Source organism: Sycon ciliatum, chromosome 3, assembly GCF_964019385.1.
Source record: "Sycon ciliatum chromosome 3, ocSycCili1.1, whole genome shotgun sequence".
Taxonomy (NCBI): Eukaryota; Metazoa; Porifera; class Calcarea; order Leucosolenida; family Sycettidae; genus Sycon; species Sycon ciliatum.
The window spans coordinates 40,932,674-40,951,567 of record NC_088645.1 but is presented as its reverse complement, the minus strand read 5'-3'; the positions used below and the strand labels follow the sequence as shown (position 1 = coordinate 40,951,567).

General features: G+C 48.3%; 3 protein-coding genes across 3 annotated transcripts; 2 read left to right on the top strand and 1 right to left on the bottom strand.

Annotated features, from left to right (window-relative positions):
* The first annotated feature begins 1,239 nt into the window (after nucleotides 1-1,239).
* On the top strand, nucleotides 1,240-2,322 carry LOC135813098 (beta-1,4-galactosyltransferase 1-like). Its single transcript, XM_065326315.1, has one exon. The coding sequence runs from the start codon at nucleotides 1,240-1,242 to the stop codon at nucleotides 2,320-2,322; it is 1,083 nt and encodes a 360-aa protein (XP_065182387.1).
* A 2,859-nt stretch (nucleotides 2,323-5,181) lies between these two features.
* On the bottom strand, nucleotides 5,182-6,216 carry LOC135812771 (uncharacterized). Its single transcript, XM_065326007.1, has 2 exons — nucleotides 5,638-6,216; nucleotides 5,182-5,339 (listed from the first exon to the last, which is right to left on the bottom strand). The coding sequence occupies exons 1-2, from the start codon at nucleotides 6,005-6,007 to the stop codon at nucleotides 5,257-5,259; spliced, it is 453 nt and encodes a 150-aa protein (XP_065182079.1). The 5' UTR covers nucleotides 6,008-6,216; the 3' UTR covers nucleotides 5,182-5,256.
* Nucleotides 6,217-16,593: 10,377 nt separating this feature from the next.
* LOC135812770 (beta-1,4-galactosyltransferase 2-like) lies at nucleotides 16,594-18,604 on the top strand. Its single transcript, XM_065326006.1, has one exon. The coding sequence runs from the start codon at nucleotides 16,848-16,850 to the stop codon at nucleotides 18,165-18,167; it is 1,320 nt and encodes a 439-aa protein (XP_065182078.1). The 5' UTR covers nucleotides 16,594-16,847; the 3' UTR covers nucleotides 18,168-18,604.
* The last annotated feature ends 290 nt before the right edge of the window (nucleotides 18,605-18,894 follow it).

The following is an 18,894-nucleotide window of genomic DNA, read 5'->3' as shown; positions in this document are numbered from 1 at the left end:
ACGAGCAAAAAATGGCTGTGAAGACAGTCGAGAGAGCAAAAAATTAATGGCTGTGAAAACAGTCGAGAGAGCAAAAAAAGGCTGAGAAGTGAGAGCAAAAATGGCTGTGAAAACAGTCTAGTACGGAGCCTCGGGAGGGAGCTTTAACCGATGCTGCTCATGGCAACCGCAAATCGGGCAGAGTCATTTGCATCTGAGGGCACGCGGTGCCGATGGCCTCGCAGACTGGCAACAGCCGCACGGATGAGGGCAAAGCTGAGCTTAATAGTATCAAGAGTACATGAAAACCTTTTCATGTACTCTTGATAGTATACTCCACTCTGTGCGGTCCACGTGCACAGCTGAAATTGTTGACGTCCTACCGAGTACCGTACCTTTTTCTCAGTTGTCGGTTCACGTGCACAGCTCACAGCAATTTGTTGACGTCCTACCGAGTACCGTACCTTTTTCTCAGTTGTCGGTCCACGTGCACAGCTGAAATTGTTGACGTCCTACCGAGTACCGTACCTTTTTCTCAGTTGTCGGTTCACGTGCACAGCTAGCTCACAGCAATTTGTTGACGTCCTACCGAGCACCGTACCTTTTTCTCAGTTGTCGGTCCACGTGCACAGCTGAAATTGTTGACGTCCTACCGAGTACCGTACCTTTTTCTCAGTTGTCGCCTTTCAAAATGTGTATCTATAATCTGTACTGTCAATTTAAATTTTTGGAACGAAGTCATTGCTTGCAAATTAAATTTTTCGGAAGGTTTATCAGCTGTTGCATGTTGAGGCCTCCTTCGCATTACAATGCTCATCCCTCCTCTTACTGGTACAGAACTTCACGCTGCAGAAGCGTTCAAGACATTGGATATCTGTCACAAGCTTCTTTTAAATTAATTCAATAATAGTACACACGTAGCTCTCTGGTACTACAGTTAGCTGTGCTTTAGGAATTGCGAACACGATTGAACTAAAAGTAGCGACTCTCTTTGGATCTCCGAGTTTGTGTTGCTTTAGCTGGACGGCGGCCTCAAGAATTATTCTGTCAAGCTTGTCAGTCCGGTCGTATCGCCTCGATCGGTGGTATTATTAGCCTGCACCACAACTGAATTTCGGACTCGTTGCCGACCTGTCGCTGATCATTGGTGACTTTATTATTGCTGGAGTGTGATCAATGAAACATGTGATGCTACAAGCAGATCGATTGTTGACGACGTGACGGACCAAGCGCCCGGAAGTCGTTGGGGCCTGCACCAGGATGCAGGGCAGTGTGGCTCCACAACAGCTCACAACAAAGCATCTTTGCATCTTTGTACTGTTGCTGACCGTGATCTTCCTTGCAGTGGACGTTGTGCTCTCTGATCGTATGCTAGACTTTTCAGTGGTGTGTGGCACTCGATGCGAGAAGAAGCATATGCGAGCCAGGATGAAAGCTGCCTTTGGGTCAGTTCATAAAGCAGGCCGGTTGACCTCGGCATCCACGAATGTGTCCACAGTATGCGTTGACGATGCTTGTGGTGAGAATAGCTGTTGCTGCGCTGTGGAGAGAGTGCCCGACATGCAACTCACGCCGGACCTGAACACAGTACCTGACGAACATGCACTGATAACCCGTCTCAAGGTGACCGACATCAAGGAAGGCGGCTGGTGGCAGCCGCATGGTTGTACTGTGGAGCATTCGCTGGCCATTGTCATCCCATTTCGTAACCGCGAAGCGCACTTGCTGATCTTTCTCCAGCACATTCACCCGTACCTGCAGAGACAGAAGTTGGCGCACACAATCTACGTTGTTGATCAAGTTGACAAGCTGCCGTTCAACCGGGCAATGTTATTCAACGTCGGATATCGCGAAGCTATGGCCGAGCGCAACTACACATGTTTATCATTTCACGACGTTGACAACATACCTGTGGATCCGATGCTGAGCTATCGTTGTGGACCACAGCCACAGCACATGGCAGCGAGGACAGACAAATGGAGATGGGGCTTGCCGTATGCTGCATTTACTGGTGGCGTTAGCAAACAGTCACCCGGCCAGGTAGAGAAGATGAACGGATTTGCAAATCGCTTCTGGGGCTGGGGCGGCGAAGACGATGACATCCTGACACGTTGGAAAGCAGCCGGATACAAGTTTACCCGTCCGCCCTCTCCTGACGGTCGCTTTGCCACAGTAAAGCGCGACCACTTCCAGTCGTCTAAACCTAATCCGCAACGTTTCAAGTTGCTGAAAACCAGTGGGGCAAGAATGCGTTCGGACGGCTTGAATGATCTGAAGTATAAATTAGTGGAAAAGAAAAAGCATGCTCTCTATACTCGCCTGCGTGTTGAGCTGAGGAGGTAGGTGGATGTAGTGGATGGACTAGGGGTGTGCACATACATGAACATACGTCCTTTACGTATCCAAATGGATTTGCTTGCATGTGTGTGTGTGTGTGTGTGTGTGTGTGTGTGTGTGTATGTGTGTGTGTGTGGCGTGTGCCTGTGTGTGTGTGTGTGTGTGTGTGTCAGTGTGTGTGCGTGCGTGCTTGCATGTGTGTGTGTGCACAGAAGGTTATGCGTGTGCGCTCGTTCGTGTTGCACGACCTTGTGTGGCATGACCGTATTGAGTATAGCTGTAAACGGCAGCTACTGCAGCTAGTGTTGAGTGCCCCCCCCCCCAACACACACACACACACACACACACACACACACACACTGATTATAACGTGCTACTACACTTGTATTGTGATGGTGAGTTGGAAACTTTCACCTCATTGTAATGCCCTACCCCACCCACCCCAACAGAGAGATGCTTTCTGAGCTTATTGCGTATACTGATTTTCATTTGAGTCTAGACTAATTTGTGAATCTAGTGGCCGCTCTGCTGTTGATTTCTCTCCTAGGGTTTGTTCCATAGTTTTTTTGCTGGTTTCGGTGCTCCCCCCCCCCCCACACACACTCACTGTTGTCATGGACACCCTGACGTATACCGGTCTATACTACATGTATACACCATATTCAGACTTGCAGACCTATCTGGAAACCAGACACCGCACCCCACCATGAAGTCAGGCGATTATCTATAATTGAGAAATGACTGATCGTTTCCTTGCACCGAAAACCGACCGAGGCGTTACCGTCTCCGCTAATGCAGTTTGATAACGGCTTTGTTTTTCTTGGCCGTCGCTTTCGTGCGCTGATTTGAGTATTAATTTGCTACAGCTGCGTTCCTTCCGTAGTGCGTTGGCTGAGGCAGAATTTTCTCGGTGTTTTCAAGCTGATCGAGCTAAATACATTTTCATCTGGCCTTGTCACTCAGTTTGCGGACCAAACCAATCTGGGATCTGTTTGTCTTTCCATGCGCCGTTGACCTTGGTCCCGGTTTATGCTGCCTGTCTGTCGCACACTGTATATATACATATTTTTTTTCTCGTTTGGAATCTCCGTACCCGGCTGGCGGTGCGCCCTCTTGGCATTCCTGGCCGACCAGTCTAACTTATTTTCATTTCCGCTCGCCAGCCGCCGGCAGCCGGCGTATATCAGCCTCTTCAAGTTCTGTGCCTAACTCACCAATTCAGTGTGTATGTTTTACCATGCGGCTGTAGTGTTGGGTTCTTCTACTCATGCTAGTATTTTTGCCTTGGTTATCCTGTCTCCGAAATTCGGCTTTTGCCCGAGTCTCATGTGAACCTTGGATCTTTTAAAACTTTATTGTCTTTTTTTCGTGTCTCTGCATAGTAAAGTGATTTTATATATTTATTATTTATTAATTATAGGATTTTTACTGCAGTTCCTCTGTAACATTTGCTTCATTGGTTTTAGTGTCGCTAAGGTGTTGCTTGTGTGCTGAGTGGGAATGAGTGAGTTGCTTGTGGGTCGCTGAGAGAATGCCATGGCTTAATTAACATTGTGTGTGTGTGTGTGTGTGTATGTGTGTGTGTGTGTGTGTGTGTGTGTGTGTGTGTGTGTGTGTGTGTATGTACATACCGGTATGTGTGTATGTGGGCCCACTTCGCCCTTGTGGCAGTGGCTCGACAGGACAGGACAGGTGTGTATGTGTGTATAACTGTGTGTGTGTGTATGTGTGTATGTGTGTGTGCATTCCCGGCGCAAGAGACCAACTAGGGTTCCCAGTAAAAATGAAGTAGTGTGTTGGAACTCCCCTAGTAAGATACCGGTAATAGCCTCATTAGCGCGCATGCATTTGACACTGCCCCACGCAGTCAAAATTGGGCAAAATTGAGATTTTTGAAAATTCAGTTTATTGACTTCTGTCCTGATCACACAGGACTATGAGGTTCAGAAAAGATGAAAACAATGATATTTACAGGATTTAGAGGGATATGTACACGGAAAGGGAGCAATTGAAAAAACCCGAAATCTCAAGATTTTGACAGAAATAAATGAAAAATTAAAACTTCTCGCATGTGTGATAAATTCTGAAACATGGAGTGGCACATAGGCCAGGCATGTCCACGCAGTCCAGGCAGCAGATTGTGACCATTTTTCTAACCCCATTGTGTGAGCATACGACACACCGGCGCTGCGACTTGCCCTCAGGCTTGCCGCAAGAGGCAGGTACGGGTGCGGGGTAGTGACCCTTGCGCCCACCAAGCCTGGAGGACACGACTAGGCCACGAGCAGTGGCAGGAGTGGCAGGAGTAGCAGGTGTGGCAGTAGCAGCGGTAGCAGCAGCAGGGACAACTGGTGTGGTAGGTACAGGGCCTTTTTTTGGATTTTGCATGCAACCACCGACACAGTAGACAGAGCACATTTTACATTTTGAGTTTGACCATTACTGGTCGAAATTGTCTTACCGGTTTCGCTGTCTAAGCAGCTCATCAGAGTAAAGTGAAGTAAAATGTAAAAACACAACAGAATTTATGCGGGTGAGAGTGGCACATTACCATACAGATATAATGTACACACTGGGCTTGCATGCTTTTTTCACGTACAATTACAAAGCTTGCATGCTTTTTTCACGTACAATTACAAAGCATGTTCCATATAGGCATTCACCCATATTGGAATTCTAGCCCACTTTACTACATATATTTCATAACAGAATTACAGCATACAACACTTCCAAATTAGGAACTCCCAACGCTCTTGGGGCCCCTAGCATTTTGGCGGCCTACTTGTATCTATGTATATTTTGTGCCACTCTCACCCGCATAAATTCTGTTGTGTTTTTACATTTTACTTCACTTTACTCTGATGAGCTGCTTAGACAGCGAAACCGGTAAGACAATTTCGACCAGTAATGGTCAAACTCAAAATGTAAAATGTGCTCTGTCTACTGTGTCGGTGGTTGCATGCAAAATCCAAAAGCAGTGAACGAGTCTTGCAAGGGCTGGTTTTCTTCCATCTTCCATTGCCCTAATACATCACAACACGAATAATGTAGGAAATATCAGGCCACATGATGCCCTACAGTGTAGGAAGGCTGATGTACGTCTCAAATACTCTGGAATTTAGGCAACATTTTGTTTGAAAATTCTCTAGTTACGATATGCATAACGCCAAACAGATCTTGAACGATGGCCAGGAATATTACAGTAAGACTACTTTCAACAAAGGTACAAACCCACGTATAATAGTTTTACTCAGCTCAAAGTGCAAACACAGCGTACTCAAATTCACACGAACAAATAAATACTATTGAAAAGATAATTACCTTCGCTCCCATCGTCTCCTGCGGCAAGCTGCTCCTGGATGTGGACATGCGACCTCTCGGACGCCTGTTCATCATCGTCGCTCTCCGTGCCACTAGTACTACTGCTGCTACTGTTGTCACGGACGTCCGCCGGCTGCGCTTCATTCGCAACATCGATGTCCGCGTGCTCCGCGACGTACTCATCGACACTGGCGCTTGCTCCGCCACTCACATCAGGCGCAGTTTCGTTCTGAACTCTGGCCCTTGCTGGCGTCCATAGACCCTCCTCGTCGCTGTCGCTACTCACTGACGGCTCCACATCGCTGTCTGAACTCAGAAACAGCTCGTGGAGCGCTTCGTCCACAGTTCTTCCTCTCGCGCGGCGCAGCATTTTCAACCAAAATGTTCTCGCCTGAAACTATTCCCCGTGCGTCTCCTTTCGTTCGATTTTTCCCGCCTCGAATCACGTGCCGGTTCCAGGCAGCCCCCAGCAGCCCGCGAACAGCCAGCGGTCCACGACAGAGCCACTGGGACTCGATACGGACCCCACGATCACGATAGGCAGCTTCGCTCTACAGCGTCGTACTAGTACGACGGTCGTGGGGCATGCAACTAATGTTATGTGCGTCGTACTAGTACGACGCTCGCGCTAAAGGGGATAGAAACTACTACTACTGCTACTACTAAGAGATTCAGGGCCAGCGTAACAAGTAGACGGAGTGTCGAACGATGGCACCACGTTTTGTTGCACCTGAATCTCCCACTCACATCCGATTGGCAATCCCCGAGTGGACAGAGACCCTGATCAGCGCTTCAAGAAATCTGTCCAGGCATGGAAAATGGAGAAAACACTGCCAGCTCCAAGTCGGATCCTGGAATGCATGTGTGCATATGGTGCAACTAGTACCTTCCCGTGTATGAGAGATAACACGCGGATAATAATATGTTTGCATGTAGACCATGAGTGAGATCACCCATGGGGCTAAGGCATCTGTCGGTGAAAGATAAATAAAAAACGAGTATTTAATACATTGTGCACATTCTCTTCATTCTCTTATCGCAGTGCAGGGTTCTAGCCAGGTCAATATAGTATCGGCCTCTTCATATTTGTGCAGCTGCACTGTTGAGCTTCCGTTGTAAAACAAATAATAACAAGAGTTCATAACGGCCAAGAGTGTGCAACAGGCATAGACCCAGCGCTAGGCGAAATTCCTACATTACGTCATGCGCAGCTTGTCATCCGAGGTAAATTTGGGTTCTTTGCGATTTCGAGCTGACTTTAGGTCCCGTGACGTAGAGTTTGAATTTTGTGCTCCTGCTTTCCCCCGAGTTTCGTGAACTTTGCACAAGTAGACTTGGTAGCTCTCTCAACAGTGATGCCCGCAAAGGGCAACTCCGCGACTGGCGTCCCCGACGGCCAGTGTTGCCAGTGCACTGGCAATTCCAAGTGCGGAAAAGGCTGCTGTTGCCGAGAAGCTGGCAAGATATGCGAGGATTGCGGGCCCGGAAACAGGGCAAGATGCCGAAATTCGCAAACCGTCGCGGCGAAGGCCAGTCCCGTAGGCTTTCGAACCATACGATACATTTCAGCCGCCGCGTCCCCCACGCGGAGACCGACAACCTAGGGCGAAGCCCACGTGTCGCAATAGTCGGCTCGGGACACTCCGCCTCTGGACGAGCTCCACACCGACGGTCAGGGCCAAGGATTAGATAGCACCAAGCAGGTGTTGGACTCGCAGCAGTTGGCGTGGGACGTACTGGAACAGCTCCACGTTGTCGAGCTCTGCGTCGACGGTCAGGGCCAAGGACTAGATGGCACTACCCACGTGTCGGCCTCGCAGCAGCTGGCGTGGGACACCCTGGAACAACGCCACCTCGCCGACCCGATTTCCAATTCGCAAAAGGTAGCATGGGACCTTCTCGATGCCTCGACACCAACACCCTCGGAGACCGGCTCCTGTGGAGAAGATGCACTGCCACATGAAGCCAATGCTCCACGGCAAGACCGACAACCAACGGCACAAGAGGTCGCCCTCCTAGCGAGCCTGAGCTCCTCGCAGCCCAATAGCAACAGCGAACCGGAACTCACAAACGCGCACGGTACAGCTAGTGGGCAGGGGGCTGCAACACTGCAAATCCCGCCAGCTGACCAACGACTCAGACTCGGTGAGCTGAGCCCCGAGGACACAGGACAGGTCATAGCTGCAGCGTACGAGGAAATCGTACACTGCCGGCCTAACCTGTTCGCCAGCCCATCGGGTGCACATGGCAGGTCAGTGGTGGACTTGAGCGCTCGCTACCTCAACACGTTTGGAACAAACGCGGCGGGAGAAGGCATAGCCTTGAAGGCACTTATGGTCTGCCACAGTCTTCTACTGCAACAACCGGTCAACTGCTTGACACGTAAGGTGCATGTGGAATGTCTGAACCGACGAATGCAGCTATGGAACGAGGGAAACATCGATGAACTCGTACGGGAAGCACGTACCATCCAGCGCCAACTAACCAAGGAACGTGGCGGGAAACGGGCCCAAAGTCCAGATGACGCGCGACGATTCGCTACCCTCATCACAAATGGTAAACTGGGCGCAGCTCTCCAGTCCCTGACAGCAACGCCCTCGGGTGGGCTGCTAAATCTGGACTCCTCCGCTGATGGTAAAACCGTGAGGCAAACGCTGAAAGAGAAGCACCCGCCGGCGGAACCCATGCATGCAGACGCCCTCATCATCGGCCCCTGCCCTGAACTGCCGCACCCGGTGCTGTTCGAAGCTCTGAACAGAGACATCATTCGGCAATCGGTGCTAAGGACAAATGGAGCAGCAGGCCCATCCGGCATGGACTCTACCAGCTGGAAACGCTTGTGCACCTCATTCCGAGCGTCCTCCGACCAGCTATGTGATAGCATCGCCGCCTGCGCCAAGCGCATCGCCACCGGAATCATCAACCCAATTTCCCTCAAGTCATTCACGGCATGTCGCTTGGTGCCTCTGGATAAGAAGCCCGGGGTGCGCCCAATCGGCATATGTGAAGTCCTCAGAAGGATAGTAGGCAAAGCCATCCTCACCATAATCGGAGAGCAGATCCAACAGGCGGTCGGGTCGCTTCAGCTGTGTGGCGGCCAAGAATGTGGTGTGGAAGCAGCAATCCACGCAATGCGGCACCTATGGAATGAGGAAGAGACCGAAGCAGTCCTCCTAGCAGACGCGAGCAATGCGTTCAACAGGCTGAACCGCAGTATGTGCTTGCACAACATCCGTCACCTCTGTCCGGCCATCGCGGGTGCCGTCACCAACACCTACCGGCATCCCGCACGGCTGTTCGTCGATGGGGAGTGTCTTCTTTCTGAGGAGGGCACCACCCAGGGAGACCCGATGGCAATGCCCATGTATGTCATTGGGCTCCTCCCACTCATGCAGAAGGTGGCGAGCAGCTCAGCGGCACAGCACATCTGGTTTGCGGATGATTTCACAGCAGCAGGCCGTATGCGTGCGCTGCGTGTATGGTGGAACACGCTCGAGGAGGAGGGCCACAAGTACGGATACTTCATCAATGGTTCCAAGTCCACTCTCCTGGTGAAACCACAGTTTGCCAAAACCACGGAGGAAGTGTTCCATGGGACTAACATCGCGATCATGCAAGATGGTTGCCGTCACCTGGGTGCGGGACTGGGCACTGCTGCTTTCTGCAAGCAGTTTGTTGCAGCGAAGGTCACGGAATGGGTGAAGGAACTGCAAGTTCTCACCAGGTACGCCCAATCGCAACCACAAGCAGCGTACACGGCGTTCACGCAAGGGCTGAAGGGCAAGTGGACATTCCTCGCTCGCACCATGCCAGAAGAGACGGAGAATTTCCAGCCACTGGAGGAGATTATCCACGGCGAGTTTATCCCGGCGCTCACAGGACACCCCACTCCTGATCAGACCACCCGCACTCTCCTCGCTCTGCCTTGTCGCCTAGGGGGCATGGGTCTAATCAACCCGTGCGATCTCGCCAGCCAGGTGGATGACTCCAGGACCATCACGCAGCCATTGGTGGAGCGGATCATCGTGCAAAACACGAACCTAGGTGATGTTCACCACACCATGAAGGCAGAGAAGGCGAAGGTGCGCAGGATCCACTCCGTAAGGGAGAAGGAGACCCTAGTCGCTGTGGAAGAGAGCATCGCTTCGGACTTAACGCGGTCCAGGGAGCTGGCGGCGGAGAAGGGTGCCTCGTCGTGTCTGACATGCAAACCACTGAAGATGTTTGGCTTCATGCTATCGAAGGGCGCGACCTCACAGCATCCATCATGAAGGAAGTTGCGCACCAAGTTGTGGTGGAGCCGCTGCTAGAGCCGCTGACAGGTGAGAGGATGACGCTACGGTCGGCTTCAACTGAAGACAACGCCCGCCTAGACATCAGTGCCAGTGGAGTCTGGGGAGGTCGGTACGAGCGTTCGTACTTTGATGTCCGGGTTTTCAACCCCCACGCCCCCACCAACGCCAAGTTTGCCTTGCCCGCTGTGTACAAGCGACATGAGCAGGAGAAGCGTCGCCGCTACGAGGAACGGATCACCAACGTCGAGCACGCCTCCTTCTCACCAGTTGTCTTGTCCTGCACTGGAGGGTATGGCAAAGCTGCGACAGCACTCTATGCTCCGCTGGCATCGATGCTCGCCGACAAGAAGCAGGAGCCGTACGCTGCCACAATCTTAATCATTGCCGTCGAGGACAATCATTCTGATAGCTGTGCAACTCAGCCGAAAAATGCTCCTTCGACGTATTCTCTCAAGTTCCTCAACCATTCAGTGAAATCATCTTCGAGGAAAGCACCGGAATTATATGCCGATGGCCTGGGGAAGAAATTTGTCTTGAAGTTGAAGAGACTGACTGCACTGGTGAAAGAAGAAGGCGATGAAGAGTCACCATTGCATCGAAAAAATAAATAGTTTTGTCTTTACAAGGATCGTGTGCTTTGTTTCACTTTTGCTTCTTGAGGCTCAGACTAGAATCGCAGTTTAGGCAGTTTACCCTGGGGAAGCATCCTGGTTTGACTGTAAATTTTAGAAGAATTCATCGGCGTGACTCATCGCACTGCACCAAAAATGACGCAATGAAGGAATTCCGCCGAGCGGGCTTCCATACGTATAAATGTATGTAACTATATACAGAGACTGATCAGGAGCTGCACACTCTTGGGGGTTATGAACTCTTGATAATAATAATAATAATACAAATAATAGTAGGAGGTGGGCGGGCATGGGAAAAAGTTACCCCATGACCCATTTTTTTCCATTGTCCAAAATTGTCTTGCCATGCCCTGACTTCACCCCTCACAAATGTGCCTTTATGAACCCTCTAGTAGTGACTATCGACTGTATTTTCGTTGAATGGCGTGAAGAAACACAAAAATCGAAAAATGAGTAGTATAGGGGGCGGCACTTTTTCACAGGGCGCGCGCAAACGGAGTAGGGGCCCTATGGGGGCGCTGCGCCCCCCCCTTTACCCCCCTTTGCTTAGAACCCTGCAGTGAAAACTACCTCGATTCCATCATGAACCTAGGCATGAGGACTATTTTATTGAGTATTAAAACGATTTATTATTCCCGTAGCTATGCAGAAGACGTTACTTCAGTAACGTCTGGCGCTTGCCAGGGTCCGCACAGCTTTAATTCGGTGTTTGTTTGCAAAAAAAAAGCCTCTTGACGTCTTGTACGGGCAAAGCAAAATAAAAAGATGAAGAGAAGAAAAACTAACCTAAAAAAGAAAAAGAAAAAAAAACTAAACTAAAAAAAGGAGCACCCATTCGGTGTCTGTTTGTTTGTTTGTGTGTTTGTGTCACGCCTGGCGCTATACATGTACCATATCTGTCCCTACCGTACCATACCATCAAACACAGCTGGCCACATATACAGCTGGCCGAAATGTTCAAATCGGGCTTTCAAACGCATATAGCAAGATCATAACGTGAAGCAACTTGGAAGAATGAGTATGAATGCGAAGTGTATGGGGGAATGGATGGCGATAGTGCGGGTTCGAATCCCAGGTTATGCCTGAAAAAAGAAGGAGAAATCTAGAAGAATAAATAAGATCTCTATGCTTTTTTTGTCTAGGTCATCAAGGCAAAAAAGCATAGCGTAGGGCCCTGAGCTTCCAAGCTATCTCGTTTACCATGAAAATGATGTTGAGTTAGCGCAGATATTTCTTTTTGCATGGGTACCCTGTAAGAAGGCCTTAGGCCTGTGGGGATTGCCCTATCAAAAATTTGATAATAATAATAATAATAATAATGATAACTGAGTACATTGATTTAACAATGCCGAGCCAATCTTCCATGTCTTGCCTTGGGAAATAGCTTCTGCTGCTTCGGCAATGGAAATGTTTTTTTCTTCAAAATCATTCTCAGTGATGTTGTCGATCCATCTGGTTACGGGGCGTCCTCTGGGCTACTTTGATGTCTTTGGTGTCGATAGAAAGTCGGAGAGCTTTGTAGGATGTTCAGTCGATGCCTTCTGTGATCACATGGCCGAACCATAACACGCGCCTTTCCCTGCATGATGTGGTGATTGGCACACTTGGTTGGACAGTTGGCTCGTACAGGCTTTTATTCGATATTCTTTGGGGATAAACTATGCCAAGAATGGATCGTAGTTTTCGGCGATGCCATGACTGTGTCGAGCTTGCTGCCTATCATGGTCCACAGACTAGGCATATGCGGATAATGCCGGCAGAAAAATTGGCAGAATTCGGTACTTTTTCTGGTAAGTTTCATGCATGTTTGGTGTGTGGATAAAAAAAATGGAGCAGAATTCGAGGAATTGCACGCCATAAGGTTTGTATGGTTCTGCCAATTTCACTGCTTTTCGAGCATTATCCTCCAATGCCTAGAACAGACCACAGTTATACTACTGAGAACCAGAAGGATAAGTGTGGTACAACATAATGCATTCTAGAAATAAAGTGTGTCTCTTCCACGCTGTAGTGCCAAACGCGCGGTTAGCGGCATTGATACGGTTCTCGATGTCACTTCCGGATCCCAAAAGACTGCCGAGTACGAGTACGTAGTTTCGTCTTTCTCCATGCGTCATCATCCTTTGAAGGAGTTACGAATTGAGTTTTTGTTAAATTTAATCTCAGGGCATCCTGGGCGAAGATTGGCTAACATTTCGCTGCAGCGGCCACCACAGCTTCACGATCAGTATCATGAATTGTCATGTCATCTTATTATCTGCATCCTTCGTTTTCGCCCACTCTCAGTTTATGTAAGTTGCTAATTGCCTGGAAGTAAGACCTTAGGTCAGGCCTAAGCCCGTCGGCGTCCATTGCCCGCTTTTGCCAAAGGAGGTTGTCTTCCCTACGTAGCATGGAGCGCATTTGGTTTGTTGATTGCTTGGTATAGTTATTATATTTTACTTGGCCAGAATGAACAGGCATTGCTGCCTTCTTGCCTGGACAAGTGGATTGTCCAAGCTCTCACAAAAAGACGAAGAAAGGAAAGAAATATTACCAAGAGCCCATAAACAGTTGTTTATGCACTCTTGATATTATAATATTTATTTATATGAGAGTCCGCGACGACTACACCATAGCTCAGTGGTTAGAGCATCGCTGGCTACAAGCGAGGGTCCCTGGTTCGTGTCCTGGTGGTGACAGTCAATTTTTTCTTCAGACTTTTCCCGTTTGTCTCTTTCCCTCAAACCAGTCAATATTATATGAGAGTGTGAAGCATTTCATGGAGAAATTTCGATCTTTGAGTTTGCACAAACGACCACTTAGCGATGTCTGTTGTAGCGTGAATTTGTGCTATTCCTTCTGCTGCTTGGAAAGCTTGGACACAATAGGGTTGATACTTCTAACTGCCTTCCGTCCAGACGGTCTTACTCCAAAAGACTGTTTGGCTGCTGAGTGGAATGTGGACACAAACTCTCCCCATGTTGCGTCTGCTTTCGAGTAGGGTCCAGCGGTTAATGCTCCGAAAATGTTCGTATAATGCTAACCATAATGCTCCAAAAACTGCCTTATAATGCTGATTATAATGCTTCAGCAAGGGATACAATGCTCTTGGTTTGGGACAGAAATGGAAGAAAGTCTGCACATTGTCAAATTTCCAGGAAATTATGTATATCGTCGATCTGCATCTGAAGTTGCCACCTTATCTCTCACGAGCTCCACCACTTCTTAGCACTATAAGACATGATCGCTTCTCCATTTATTGCTCTCCATTCCAACTTTGATGCAGGGTTGTGGCAGAATAGTCGGTGTATCAAATCTTTCCCCTAATTATCCATGTAGTGAGAGATGAAACCGTTATTGCAGGTAGTCATTCATTGTTGGGGTGAAGTTATCTCCTATCTTGGCAAATAGTATTCCTGCCTGCAGACAAGCTGTCACTGCGTCCACTCTGTGAATAATGTCTTCATCTGAAACACCAGACGTGGGGCCAGCTCCTGAGACCCGATCTCAGATGGAGAGCCCTCCCATTTGCGGAAATCCTGAAAACACGTGGTCAGAAGTTATTTTGCCACTCTACATCATTTGCTTTTGCTCTCATCTTCTCCTTGAGACGGTGTGTAGACGTATGGCTTGCCACAATACTCTTCATTTCTGATAGAATTTGACTGTAGGCCTGGCATTACAACCGTCTACAACTAACTGTACGTGCTTCATCAGGAAAGTAAGACAGGCGCTGCTGAGCAATCGAATTGGTACTGAGTCCATGAGAAATTCTAGTTCTTTTCGAGCCTCCTGAGCTGGACTCGGCAAAGGCAGTTCTTTTGGAACGAGCTCTTTCTGTTCATAGCCGCTCCTTCATCCTGGTCCAAATTTAGCAATGCATCAGTGTCTACTTCAGTATCGCTAGAGATGCTATCGCCAGAGCCTCTGGCACAACTAGAAAACTCTTCTTCGTCTGTCTGATATGCACTTCGCGTATGTCTTCTCCATAGCTCTCCATTATTCTAAAAGTAAAAGAAACCTCGTAAATAATTTCTCCGGATTTGTGTCACTTGAACTGCCTCGGCGTCGGTTGGGCATGCTTCACAAAATGGCTTGTATCAAGGTTATAGACTCTTGCTTGTATACATTTACCTGACCACATCGCTACGATCATAACGTTTTAATGTAGCAATAGTATGTAGCGTTTGTGCTAAAGGTGTTACGTGTCTACACAATCACAAAGTCATGCGCCGGTACAATGCATAGTGCTCAAGTGCCCGGAATGGAAGGAGCGTAGTACGCAAGAGGTACACAAAAGGAGTAACATAGAGCTGTTTCGTTGTTACTCAGAGTTTCATGGCAAAAACCAATCATCAGACAACATCTCATGATCATGATTGTAGCCGATTGCTGCCAAAAACCTGGGATTTCCCATTAGTATCCACTATGAAACTCGTTATGCCGCTCAAACATCACTTAATGCTCGTTTTGTTCCTTTCTAATGCTCCATAATGCTCTGATGCTCGGATAGTCGTATAATGCCGAATATAATGCCGGCATTATCCGCTGGACCCTACTTTCGAGTATGTCACGTCTGCGGCTTTGAACTCCAGTACCCTGTCCAGAAGCAGTTCCCGAAACCTGCCAACAGTTTTGGTTAACGTATTAAATGGTGAATAATTGTACTTGATGAGACAACGGTCTACGTTGTGGATGATAATGAGCATTGTGCGTGTGCGCTTGGTCTGGTTGAACGGCAGCTGATCGACTTGGCAACGCAGACTGTGATTGCCAATTTCTATCTCTGTACTGTGTAGACACCGAAGAGAGATCAGCAATTTTAAAGGTGTGTTTCACGACAATCATGAATGCGGCGATGTGTGTGCGTGCGTGTGACTCTTCTATTGCTCATCACTTCTTTTACGGATTTGGTATTATGGAGGGTTTGGAAGCCCCCTCGATAGGCGAACGCCTTTGGGGAATCCTTAAACAATAAAAATTACAAATTTCTTTAGCCAGTGGCAACAGCATAGATGGCGGTGGACATTGCTCTACATACATTATAGCGATTTTTCTGTCCGCGAGTTTGCCTGAGGTTGAATGAGTGAGTGCTTTATTTTACTCTGCACTTACTTCACTGTCTGCATGAGCTCACACGCCAGTTTTATCACGCTCAATAATATAATTGAAGCTGTGACCCGCCTCTGGAGTCTGTGACTGTCACTGACATGATCAGTTCTTTCCTACGTGTAAGTTATGCATGTACGTAGTAGTAGAATCTATTATTTTTACCAGGGAACTCCCAACAGGCATTGCCTTTTTACTGGGAACCCTAGGAATGACTTGGTGCTTGTGACAAATGCAGAAAGGGGCTTAGCTTGACGACATCCAGCTGGAAGCATGTTCCATATGTCTGCTGCCAAAAATGAAAAAAAATAGCATTCAGGCCGTAACGAGACGTAGCTCTGGGTAGGTTCAGAGCGACTGAAGCTTGACCGCGGGTAGCAGCATTTGTGCGGCATGATGCAGAGCGGGGGTAAATATCGTGCCTGTGTGTGGTCACTTTATATATTTTGTTAAATTTATTACCCAGCATACGAGGGTGGTTCACTTGATGTTATCTCAGACCAAGTCTGCATGTTGCTGCTGCTGCTGTCAAATCTACCAACGACCGATTTGGCTTCAGCGCTTTCTCTGAAGTAATGGACTGTCGGCTTGTACGAATGCACTCGCCACCAGCTCGCACACTGCATATCATACATATTCAGCTGAGTTTCGAGCATCAATCTGGTTCGTTCTGTCCATACTTGCTAGCAGGCAATGCCGCTTGTTGGGAATTCCCTAGCAAGAAAGGGAAAAGAATTTTTTATAATTTGTAAAGTAACATAAGCCCCTTCCCTCTCTTCACACCTTCACCGCCATCCTGCCTGTAACAGTACAGGCGCTCTCCAACCAACACACTTGCACATCATGAAGTGTGAACTAAGTAATTAGTTACTTGTTGGCCCCTGCGAATGCAGAGCCGTTAGAAAGAAGCCTTCGTTCGATTTTCTTCATTGTCGGGTGCATGACGATCATCCTACGACTCGTAAAATAGAATTCGTTGGAAGTAATGCAGGGTGGTCTCCATTCGTGTATGTTTGTGCATCGCAACTACTTCACGTAGCAGATACACCTCTCCCGAATCGTGGACCCCGTTCTACAGCATTCGCTGAGCGATAATTACTAATATGGGGCTAGTGTGATTGCAATCCCTCTCCGGCTCCCGGTGAAGTTGTATCTTGAAGATTCGGGTTTCGCCATTGCGCAGCCGGTGGCGATGAAGAGATATTCGAAAAGTTTGCTTTTCAGTGTGCTTATCACGGCCTCGCTGGGAGTCGTCACAGTGGAGGTGTTGCTGCTTGCTGAGCTGGGTAACTCATCATTAGTGATCTGTGGCAAGGGATGCGTGGAAAGGCATATCCGAACCTGGATGAAAGGAGCCACGAAGATTGCAGCGCAAGCTGCTGCATCAGCTGGAATCGACGTCAAATTCCCTGTCAAAGCTGGAAGAGTTCTTGTAGCACCCGGTCTTCATGTTTCCCCAGCTACCTCTACGTCTGCAGTAGCGCCGTCTGCCCCGATAACGACTGTAACTATCAGAGTTGCAACTGCACCACCAACTACACGGCCAACGTCTAGAAAAGCAACAACGACCTCAGCTCCGAAAAGAGCTCCTACAAGACTTTGTGCTGACGTTTTGTGTGCTCAGAATAGCTGCTGCTGCGCTGTACAGGAAGTGCCCAACACGCAACTCACGCCGGACCTGAACACAGTACCTGACGAAAATGCACTGATAACCCGTCTCAAGATGACCGGCATCAAGGAAGGCGGCTGGTGGCAGCCGGAGGGCTGTACTGTGGAGCATTCGCTGGCCATTGTCATCCCATTTCGCAACCGTGAAGCGCACTTGCTGATCTTTCTCCAGCACATTCACCCGTACCTGCAGAGACAGAAGTTGGCGCACACAGTCTACGTTGTTGATCAAGTTGACAAGCTCCCGTTCAACCGCGGAACCTTATTCAACATCGGATATCGCGAAGCTATGGCCGAGCGCAACTACACTTGTCTATCATTTCACGACGTTGACAACTTACCCGTTGATCCCATGCTGAGCTATCGTTGCGGACCACAGCCACAGCACATGGCAGCGAGGACAGACAAGTGGAAGTGGGGTGCCGAGTCTCCAGTGTTCATGGGTGGCGTTACCAAACAGACACCGGACCAGGTAGTGAGAATGAACGGATTTGCAAATCGCTTCTGGGGCTGGGGTGGGGAAGACGATGACATTCTCGTACGTTGGATATCGACCGGTTACAAGTTTAACCAACCGCCATCACCTGGTGGTCGATATGCTACAATCAAACGTGACCACTTTCAGTCTTCCGCACCTAACCCGCAACGGTTTAAGTTACTGCAAAGTGCATATTCTTATGTGAAATCAGATGGTTTGAATAAACTCGAGTATAAACTGGTGGAGAAGAAGCAACATGCGCTCTATACTCGTCTGCGTGTGGAGCTTCGGAGGCAAAGTGACGCAGTGAATGGATTGACAGCGCGCGCAAGCACAATGTACCCAGTTAAAACGGCTCCCTTTTGAAAATTGTTTCAATGAGTGATGTGTCGCTTTATTTTGGTGCTTTTATCCAATGTCATGCAGTCGTATTTATTCAGGTTATATTTCTTGTGTACTTGCTTATTAGTTTAGTCCCGCAACTTGCGATAAAATGATTAACTGTAGCACGCATAACAGTACATTCATATCCCACTTTTATGTTTATGTATACAGTTGAACATCGATTATCCGACCACCTCTGGGCAGACAACTGTCAGGCGGTGTTCAGATAAGGCAAATGTTCCGCATAAGAAAAAAACTGTCACTCGCACACTTTCAGTGGTTATTACTAGCCGCACGACCTTTTTACTTTTCAAATTTTCGTATTTTTTGAATGGCTCACTACATGCACAGTGCGTTCTCTACGGCACGTGAGCCCAAAAAAACTGTTACGGATAATCGAATGGTCGGATAGTCGATGTGCGGATAATCGATGTTCAACTGTATTGTCATTTGGGTCTTTGTGGTCCACTTTCACGACAATAACACACACACACAGAAGTTTCTGCTGTGAGCTAGTTGGCAAAATCAGTACGATTTTACATGAGCCCAAATGTTCAAGTTACCCACAAAGACACAAGCTTTCCAACTCTCTTTTGCCGTTGGAAAGCGTACCATCTTCCTAAGTTGTACCTTGTACTGTTGAGATACTGAATTCAAATAAATCAAAACAAAAAGGTACAGGCGTATTTTAGTTGTTGTTGTGAAGTAA

What these genes read in the sequence shown, in the direction of transcription:
- LOC135813098 (XM_065326315.1), top strand. Translation starts at nt 1,240, where the DNA reads ATGCAGGGCAGTGTGGCTCCACAACAGCTCACAACAAAGCATCTTTGC.
- LOC135812771 (XM_065326007.1), bottom strand. Translation starts at nt 6,007, where the DNA reads ATGCTGCGCCGCGCGAGAGGAAGAACTGTGGACGAAGCGCTCCACGAG. An exon ending in AGGAGACGATGGGAGCGAAG is followed by an intron (nt 5,340 to 5,637) that starts GTAATTATCTTT and finishes GTGATGTATTAG; the next exon opens with GGCAATGGAAGATGGAAGAA.
- LOC135812770 (XM_065326006.1), top strand. Translation starts at nt 16,848, where the DNA reads ATGAAGAGATATTCGAAAAGTTTGCTTTTCAGTGTGCTTATCACGGCC.